Below are 9,827 nucleotides of genomic sequence, written 5' to 3' on the forward strand. Positions count from 1 at the left end.
AATGAGAGATGTTTTTTAGAGGGGTCCCATGCCCGCCTTATATAGTTCGGGGGGTAGGGTTATAGATCTAGAAACTAATCCTAACCAGTTATAGATCTGCCCATTTGACGATGCACCCGTTCGCATCCTTGTTGCGAATGATGTCTCCCAGAGGGTACTCAATCATGACCACCACACGATATCCGTCGAAGTAATGTTTCAACTTTCGGGATGTTATCAGTATGGCGTAGATCAGTTTCTGAATCTATGGGTACCTGGTCTTGGATTCATTGAGTACCTCACTGATGAAATAGATTGGTCGCTGTACCTTGTAGACGTGGCCGGGCTCATCGCGCTCGACCACCATGGCAGTGGAGACCACTCGATTAGTTGTCGCAATGTAAAGCAGGAGGGTTTCGTCTTCTCTGGGAGCAGTGAGGACCGAAGGTGATGTAAGGAATTGTTTCAGCTATGTGAAGGCAGTGTCTACTTCCTCCAACCACTCAAACTTCTCGGATGCTTTGAGCAGCTTGAAAAATGGTAGTCCTTTTTTGCCTAATCTTGATATGAAACGACTGAGGGCAGCCATGCATCCGGTAAGCTTCTAAACATCCTTCACCTTTTTGGGCGGCTTCATGTCCAAGACAGCTTTGACTTTCTCTGGGTTAGGGCGTATGCCGTCGTGACTGACGATGTTGCCAAGCAGTATACCAGAAGGAACACCAAAGATGCACTTCTTTGGGCTTAATTTCCATTGGAATGTATTAAGGGCTGCAAAGGTGTGTTCCAAGTTGTCAACAAGGGTATATGCTTCCTTGGTTTTGACAACTACATCATCAACATAAGCCTCGACGAGGTCATCTTTTATCTCGTCTTTGAGGTAGGCCTGTATGGCGTGTTGGTAGGTAGCCCCGGCGTTCTTGAGCCCGAACGACATGGTCGTATAGCAGTAGGCGCCAAAAGGCGTGATAAAGGATGTCTTGATCTGGTCGTCCTTTTTTAGAGCGATCTGGTGATAACCAAAGTAGCAATCGAGAAAGGAAAGCAGCTCGCAACCGGCAGTTAAATCTATGACCTCGTGTATGCGAGGTAAGCCAAAGGGGTCTTTAGGGCAGTGTTTGTTGAGATCAGTGTAATCAATGCACATTCTCCATTCATTATTCTTTTTGCGTACAAGAACCGGGTTGGCTAACCACTCTGGATGATACACTTCTTTAATAAATCCAGCTGCCAAAAGCCGTGTAACTTCTACCCTAATCGCCTCCTTTTTGTCACGAGCGAACCGTCATAGCTTCTGCTTGATAGGTTTGGCCTTGCCGTTGACATTTAAGGAGTGCTCGATCAAGTTCCGAGGTACACCGGGCATGTCAGCGGGTTTCCATGTGAACATGCTCATGTTGCTCCTCAAGAACTTGACAAGCGCGTCCTCCTATTTAGGATCCAGGTTGGCCCCAATAAGGGCCGTTTTGCTGGGATCACCGTCGACCAGCTGGATCGATTTGTGCTCTTTGGACTTGATGTTCTTGCGTGGGGCCTCGAGCTTTGGGATCTCCAGGTGGTCGGCTGGGGTCTTCTTGGCGTCGAGCGTGGTCTCGGTCATGCGAATAGAGAGGTCATGAGCCTCTGCTATTTTGAAGTTGTCATCCTCACAGGTGTACGCTGCGTACACGTTGCCCCTGAGAGTTAGAACCCCCTTCTTAGTAGGCATCTTGAGCACCAAATACCTATAGTGAGGTATGGCCATGAACTTGGTGAGCGCTGGTCGACCAAGGATAGCATGGTAGGTGCCTTCGAAGTCGGCGACCATGAAGTTGACGTAGTCGGTGCGGAAGTGGTCTGGGGTACCAAATTGCACAGGTAACGTGATCTGCCCGAGAGGTGTAGAGCTCTATCCGGGGAGAACACCCTAGAACTGTGCCTCGTATGGCTTGAGATCAGCCTGGGTTATCTTCAGGGCTGGCAAACTGTTCTTGAACAGTATATCGATGGAACTACCGCCGTCAACCAGCACTCCATCGAACTGAACCTTGTTGATACAAGGATCGAGAACCAGGGGAAAACGCCCTGGCTCAGGTATAGCAACCCATTGGTCCTTTTCTGCTGAAGGAGATCCCACGGTGAGACTAAGGAGGAAGCCACGGATCGGCGATGAGGTTGTCGACGTTGGCCACGTTCAAGCAAGCGTGGGCGAGTAGCTTGCGTTCTCGTTTGGTCTCAATGGACACTTTGCCCCCAATGATGGTGTGGACGCGATCGGTTGGCTTGACGTACTTATGATGGGGATCTGCGTCTTCATCATCGTTGTCCTCGTTGTGCTGTTCCCCTACGTCGTTAGGCTTGTCGGATGTATTCGGAGCCTGTTGACGCGTGTAGATAGACTTGAGAACGCGACAATTCTCCATGGTATGGTTTGACTTGGGATGGAGCTAGCAGGGTCCTTTCAATGCTTTGGCGTAGTCTTCTTCGTAGTTGCGACGTCCGCCACCTTTTTTAACGGTGTTGACCTCGCCGTCGTCTTCCCGAGCACGCTTGCCCCTGTAATCGTCACGGCGATTACGGCGCTGATTACGCTGGTCGCGGTGGTCGCGGGAATCGTTGCGCTGGTTACGGCGATCAAAATTGTCATTCCGACCATGGTTGCCGTGGTAGTCGTCGCGGTGTGGGGGGGTGGTCGGAGCATGGAACCCTTGCTGCTTCTTCGATAATTATCTTTTTAGCATCATCGGCATCCGCATATTTTTTAGCAGTGGCTAGGAGCGCTGTGACTGATTCAGGTCTCTTGCGGAGGAGCTTGTCCCTTAGGGCATCGTGGAAGCAGAGACCAGTGATGAAAGCCTCGATTGCCTCGTTGTTAGAGATTGACGGGACCTTGATGCGCATCTCCGAAAAGCGTCGGGCGTACTCACGCAGTGGCTCATCTTTGCGATCTCGAATCCGCTGCAGATCATATTTGTTGTCGGGTTGCTCGCAAGTAGCAATGAAGTTGTCGATGAACGCTTGCTTGAGCTCTTGCCAAGAATCAAAGTAGTTTGCCGGCAAGCTGACCAGCCATTGGTGGCCTGCATGGCCGATGGTGACTGAGAAGTAGTTAGACATGACATGCTCGTCAGCCATGGCTGATCTGCACGTGGTTTCGTAGAGCATGACCCATAATTCGGGGTTCTCCTTGCCGTCGTACTTCTGAAGTTTTTCGAGCTTGAAGTTCTTGGGCCATATGACTTGGCGAAGGTGTGGAGTAAACTGCTTCAAACCCAGAGGGCCGTGGGCAGTATCATATTCCATATGGCGATAGCTTTCGTGGGATGCACGATCGTTGGCTCTTTGGTTAATGCGATCGCGCAGATCGCGTTCTCTGAGGTGATGGCGGAGATCGTTATTGCCATCACGGCGATCCCGGTTGCCACCCTGGTTAACCCTGCGACCGCGGTTATCACGGTGATTATCGCGGTTGTCTCGACGGTTGTCGTCCCGGTAGTCGCGGCGGTTGTCGTCCCGGTAGTCGCGGCGGTTGTCATCCCGGTAGTCACGGCGGTTGTCATCCCGGTGGCGGTTGTCGTCCCAACCACCATCATGACCACCATTTCCACCTTGACGGTTGTCTGATGGGCCGTTGTTGCGTGAGCCACGTTGGTTGGGTGGCTGTGAGCGACTTGAGTACTGGCGGCTGTGGCTTGATTTGACTGAGACGGATGGAGCCCGGGCTTGATTTACAATCTCTGCGGTCTGGGCCATAGCAGTCGTTAGGTAAGTTTGTATATCATCATGAACTGCCTGAGTTTCCAGGGTATTGGGTAGTCGTTGCATTGTCGCCATAGCAACAGCTACGTTGGCGCTTGGAGTCCTGAAGACCTGCTTGTCCCCCACCCTGTCAAAGGCATTGTTAAGGTCGCGTGGCTGGACCCTTATGCGTCAGGCTTCCTCTTCTGCCTCGGCTTCGATTTGTCGGCGATTAAACTGGTCAATATTGCGTGCTTCGCGTGCTAGCCTTTCTTGTTCTGTTTCGCCAACTGCCGGTGGTTCGTCGTTACTAACAACATTGATCAAGTCTCCTCGCCTTGGTGGGAAGGATGGGAATCGTGGGAATCCCGGGGCGTGGTCTGGGATATCCAGATCGTATTCAACGCCTTCATCGTCATGATGCTAGAGCTCGGTGTGGACGGAGGCATTAGATGCGATGCCGGACGAGGAGCTTTAGCCATCCTCTTGAACTGTGTGGACCGATCCTTCTTGATAATCCTCAATCCGGACCATGTTGACGAAGTTGCGCAGGCCGTAGGGCTAGGCCTGGTGGTTCTCCATCGAGGCTTCATACTCGGAGAGCCAGAGACCCGTCGCGGGGGCTGGCTGACGACGAACGGAGCGCCTTTCAGGAATAGATGTGACCACGAGATCCGTACCGAGTCGTGCAGGACGACTGGCCCGAGCTGGTCGGGTAGATCTGTTGTGGGTAGTGGTTACCTGCTCATTAGGTTGACTTTGAATCGAACTTACTAGAGCTAGGGTTTCAGCAAGTTTGGTGCCGACCCGATCGATGGAGTCGAGCAGGTCGGTGTTGTCGATCTGCCTCCCTTTGTAGCGAGGAAGCGGACGACAGGTTGTCGGCGTGGCTGAAGACGATGCTGGCGTGGTCGGAGCCAGACCCACCGTGGTCGGAGCCGTAGCCGATGCAGGTGAAGCAGTGGTCGACGTAGATTGAATCCACGCCTCCTCCGAGGTCATGGCGATGAAGTCGTCGGAGCCTGTGGTCCAGGTGATCTGGCCGATGGTGAACGTGAGGCCGTTCGGCGTAGCCATGGAACCAGGGATGATGACCATCTTGTTCGCCTAGAGAGCAGTACGCACACCCCCTATCTGGCGCGCCACTGTCGATGAAATATGGTCGGCAGTCTACCTAGGGGTATGCCCAAGGTACTAGATTGTCGGTAGACAGATGCGCAAGCTACAAACAAGATGGTGACGCAAGACAGACACGAGGTTTTATCCAGGTTCGGCCGCCGTGAAGGCGTGATACCTACGTCCTGCGTCTGATTGTATTGATGTATGTCAATGAGAGATGTTTTTTAGAGGGGTCCCCTGCCCGCCTTATATAGTCGGGGGGGCAGGGTTACAGATCTGGAAACTAATCCTAACCAGTTACAATTGCCATAGGTGACCGGATAAGGATTCATATTCTAACCGACCAGGATCTTGCTTGATCTCCAAATCTGTCTTGATTCCTTGCGCGGGACTCCGAACAGATTGGCCGGGCCGCGCGTCATCTTCTAGTGGGCCAGACCCCCTGGTCCGGGCCGGCCCAAGCCCAGCCGTAAGGGTATAGGGGTTAATACCCCCACAGGCCGGCACTCGGCAAAGGCTTTTGTTTTTTTAAAAAAAATTCTTTGCCGAGTGTCACATCCTGGCACTCGGCAAAGAGCCTTTGCCGAGTGCCAGGGCCGGCACTCGGCAAAGAATTTTTTTTAAATTTGATGGCGTGGGCGGGCTCAGCCTTCAAGTGCCATTTTTTTTGCCGAGTGCCACTCTTTGCCGAGTGTTGCACTCGGCAAAGAGGGCTTTTGCCGAGTGTCGCCCTTTGCCGAGTGCCGGGTACTCTGTGGCACTCGGCAAAGCCACTCTTTGCCGAGTGCTAGACTTTGCCCAGTGCCACCCGGTCCGGCACTTGGCAAAGAGTGGCTTCGCCGGGTGCCCGATTTTTGGCACTCAGCAAAGCTGGCGGTACTCGGCAAATCTGCGTTCTCCCGTAGTGCTTGATCTGTTCATTTGGTGACAGAGCTTATAATACTTGTCTGCGCCACGCCCGTTGTTTCCTTGGAAGAACTCAGTGCGCTCGGTAAGTTGATTACCACGTCTCTCTGAGCAATTTTCTTCTCCTTAATTTCTTGCACAGATGCAGCTAGGTTTTGGAAAGTACTAAGCTGACATATGTTCCATTTGTTTTAAATATATCTGACATTAAGAAAAATGTTATCAAAACACTTTTAGCAAATTAGCTTGTTCTACTTATCACATATTCAGAAACGAAGGGAGTTTTATTAAAAAGTTTAGCCTGTTGAGCGAATAATCAAGTTCATCCAACGTAAACTAAGTCTGTACATGTAATGTTTATGTGTATTATTTTCGACAGGGAGGAGAGCCTTCGGTGATCGTCTTGGATATCAATTTACAACATTACCAACAGCCAGAGGACATTAAAATAAAGAAAAATACTTAGTTAATAGTTATACCATGCTCTTTACTACGCTTTTTTTCACCAAGGGGTTCTAGATGAGATTTGGACCAAGGGTATTGTAAACAACCTCCTCTGCACCTTAGTTCCCTTAATTATTCCAAAGAGTAGTATTGCACTAGTACATGTACATATGTAAATTAATTTGGGAATGAAAATAGGACTAGCTTGGTGAGATAGTAAGCCTGTTGTGATTGAAAGTTTCATTGTTTTGTATAGCAATCATACCCGTGCATTGCAATACAACATTCAACTTGTTATGTTATTACAACAACATGTGGTTGAATGTTTAGTTAGAGATCATGTGATACTATTCCTAGACGTGCGTTTCTCTAATTCGTCTATGACAGGAGGTTCAAAAATTTATCAATGGTCATATCATTCAATCCAATTTGTGTTGGGATCGAACCCCGCACCAACACTTAACTTGTGTGTATATGGGAGAGAGTGCTGGAGCATAGAAATACTTCATAGTCCAGTTCATTTTGCATTGGAATCAGACTTAAACTCCGCACATGTTTGCACATGTACTCTAACTTGTATATGCGTGAAAGAGATTGAGCCCATGGGATCCCCATCGGACGATTGTGATGTGACAAACGACAAAGAAACCTTTCACTATTTAATATTTGGTATATATTGACCATACTATTATCTACAGAATGGGGCTTTACATCCACCCCTGCTAAACCGATATTGGCCACACATGTAGTGATGGTAGTATCACTACAAGTTCAGTGCCTTTAACGCAAGAGCAAGCATTTGGGTCACGCGATTCCATAAACCAAGATTGGTTCATTTCACAATGCACTTGTGCTGCCTCAGGTGACTTCACGACTAGTTTATAAAGCGAACCGGTTGTGAAGATCCCCATAACACAGTCAGTTATTATTTTGCCGGCCTAGTCTTCAAAGATGCTTATAGGGATAGGGTTTGCGTGTGTGCATTCATAGCGGTGAGTGTGCGTGCGTTGTGAGTGTGTCTGTGTTGTACTGTGTAATAACAAAAAAAATATCAACTTCAAAAAACATAAAAAAAACTTCTTGCGGTTTTGGTGAGTCTATCTAATTAAAGTATTAAACTCCTGGTATGACGCCACCGTAGTAATCAACAATGATCTAACACAAACAGTACAATCCCATCTCTTAAAAGGCTAAAAAAACATTGAATGATTGGTCGAAATAATTATTACAACATTTATTTGAATATATGATATTGCAACCTTACTAGTAGATAGCTAGTCTGGAAACAGAAATACAGATAACCTCAACTCTATCAACAATATGTACACACAGATAACAATAGTACATACATATCTAGCTAGTTGCTGCCTTTCCAAGAAGATAGTGGAGGCGTCTCTGAATCTCTCCAGGTGAATAAGGTGCTTTGGTAGCGTTCACCGTGGACGACATCCATGGCGGCATAGGACTCGAGCTCGGCCATCTCCTCCGGCGTGAGCTTCACCGACAGCGCTCCCAGGTTCTGGTTGAAGTTGGCGATTTTCGTTGTTCCAGGTATGGGGCAGACATCGCTTCCCTGGTGGTGAACCCAAGCCAGTGCGAGCTGCGATGATGTGCATCCTTTCCTCGCAGCCATCTGGTTCACACGCTCAAATATCAGCGCGTTTTTCTCCATGTTCTCTGGCTGAAATCTTGGTAGAGTCTGAAAGAAGATCATATATATCGAATGGCATTACAATACATTCCGTACATGATGAAGCACAATATATAGTCTCTTGGAGTTGGATGGATCATGTGGATTATGGATAGGAATAGGATAGGTCACCGTACCTTGCGGAAATCGTCGTCCGGCAGGTCACTGACAAGTTTGGCTCCACTGGAGAAGAACCCTCTGCCCACAGTGGACTGTATGCCACAATTCCAATTCCAAGTTGTCTGAAAATTGAGAGAACAGACAGAGTATGTACCTTGGCTTCTGATCCATCCACAACAAACTGAGTTTTCCATTCCTAGGTGCCAAAACAAACAATGTGGGGAATGGGGATATATATGTACCTGCAGGTTGGGATTACATCTTGTTCAGCGTCTCTTGTCCAGAGAGACCACTCCAGCTGGACGGCGGTGATCGGATGAACTGCGTGCGCTCTTCTGATCGTTGATGCCGACGCTTCGGATAGCCCGATGTATTTTATCTTGCCTTCTTCAACCAACTTCTTGAGCTCACCCATCTGCATATATAGTTATATACAAATTTCAGAGAATGCAAGCATTAGTGCAACTTGTCAACGCATGAACTCAATGCAAGTACTCCTACGCGACTGACCAATTAACTCACCGTGACCTCGACAGGCACCGTGGTGTCGATGCGGTGCTGGTAGTAGAGGTCGATGCAGTCGACGCCGAGCCGCCGGAGGCTGCCCTCGCACGCCGCCCGCACGTACGCCGGGTCACCACGGACTCCCCTGAAGTCGGGCGTGGCGCCGAACTTGGTGGCCACCTGCAACTGCTCCCGCACAGCCCCACCGCGGAGCGCCTTGCCGATGAGGACCTCGTTGGTGTGCGGGCCGTAGATGTCAGAGGTGTCGAGGAAGGTGATCCCGGCCGCGATGGCGTGGCGGAGGAGCGCCACCATGTCGGCCTCGGGCTTGCGCTCGCCATATGCCGCCGACATGCCCATGCAGCCCAGGCCCTGCGACGAGACCTCCAGCCCCTGCGAGCCCAGCTTCATCATGCGTGGCCGCGGCGGCGAGACACACGCCGGAGCTGGTGCTGCCGCCATGATATTGCTGGTCTCGCTGGCCTTGCTCTACGTTTCTCTTGTTGGCGTTGGGTGCACGGTGCAGTAGTAGGCCGTAGTGCGGTCGTTGTCGCGTTCCCGTGCACGGCTATTTGTACGTACCCTGCACCTGGCGTCACGGCGTGTGTCAGATCGTCGGCTACCTGTGCACGGGACGTACTTTTCAAAATATTGAAAGCCGGCCACACATAAAAGTCCAGCAAAAGTCCTCGGTAACACGTTTCCCTGAAAAAAATTCTTCTCAATTTCTTCTAGAGATGGGTTGTTTAGCGTGTTTCCTGTCTTGTATCTGAAGGTAGATAGTTTGTTATGGTTGTATCTATCCTTTGTACCTGAATTGTTGTACAAGCCACACTAGCTAGGACTGTTCCTGGTTTCTATAAACACCCAACCGAGACGTCAGGGAGGGGCAACTTGTTTACTCCTTTCACACGAAGTTGACAAATATTCTCTTTGTTTCTGAATATATATGAGGTTGAGAATATAACACTTTTAACTAACTAGCTTGTAATAAGCATCATGTATTTATAATTAGGGAAAATTGGTTTCATAGCATCGAAAGAATGCGAGAATCGGAAAATACCACCGAAAGTTCGTCGTGCCATAAAATATCATTGAAAGTGAGCATTCGTTCCGCAATCTAGCACTCTGTTACTTTCGCTGTTAACGCCGTTGAAAGTGAGCATACGCTGAAGTCGAAGTGGACGCCATGGGACTGCAGCCGCCTCGTCTCCTCCTCTCTGTTCCGCTCCACCATGTCCACGTCGTCTTTGACCTGCACGGAGTCGCACTCGCACGCTTGAGCAGCGTTCGTACCACCAGGCATTCTCCAGTGGCCACTGGCCAGTGCAGCAGTGAACGGACCTTG

The 9,827-nt window shown here is 49.6% G+C and overlaps 1 protein-coding gene across 1 annotated transcript; it reads right to left on the reverse strand.

Moving 5' to 3' along the window:
• Positions 1-7,371: 7,371 nt before the first annotated feature.
• LOC136541370 (probable aldo-keto reductase 3) lies at positions 7,372-9,009 on the reverse strand. Its single transcript, XM_066533213.1, is given in 5 exon segments — positions 7,372-7,864; positions 7,993-8,061; positions 8,064-8,097; positions 8,218-8,390; positions 8,498-9,009. Coding segments are annotated over 5 exon segments (1,062 nt in total). The 5' UTR covers positions 8,942-9,009; the 3' UTR covers positions 7,372-7,522.
• Between the last annotated feature and the right edge of the window lie 818 nt (positions 9,010-9,827).

This window comes from Miscanthus floridulus, chromosome 3, assembly GCF_019320115.1.
Source record: "Miscanthus floridulus cultivar M001 chromosome 3, ASM1932011v1, whole genome shotgun sequence".
NCBI lineage: Eukaryota > Viridiplantae > Streptophyta > Magnoliopsida > Poales > Poaceae > Miscanthus > Miscanthus floridulus.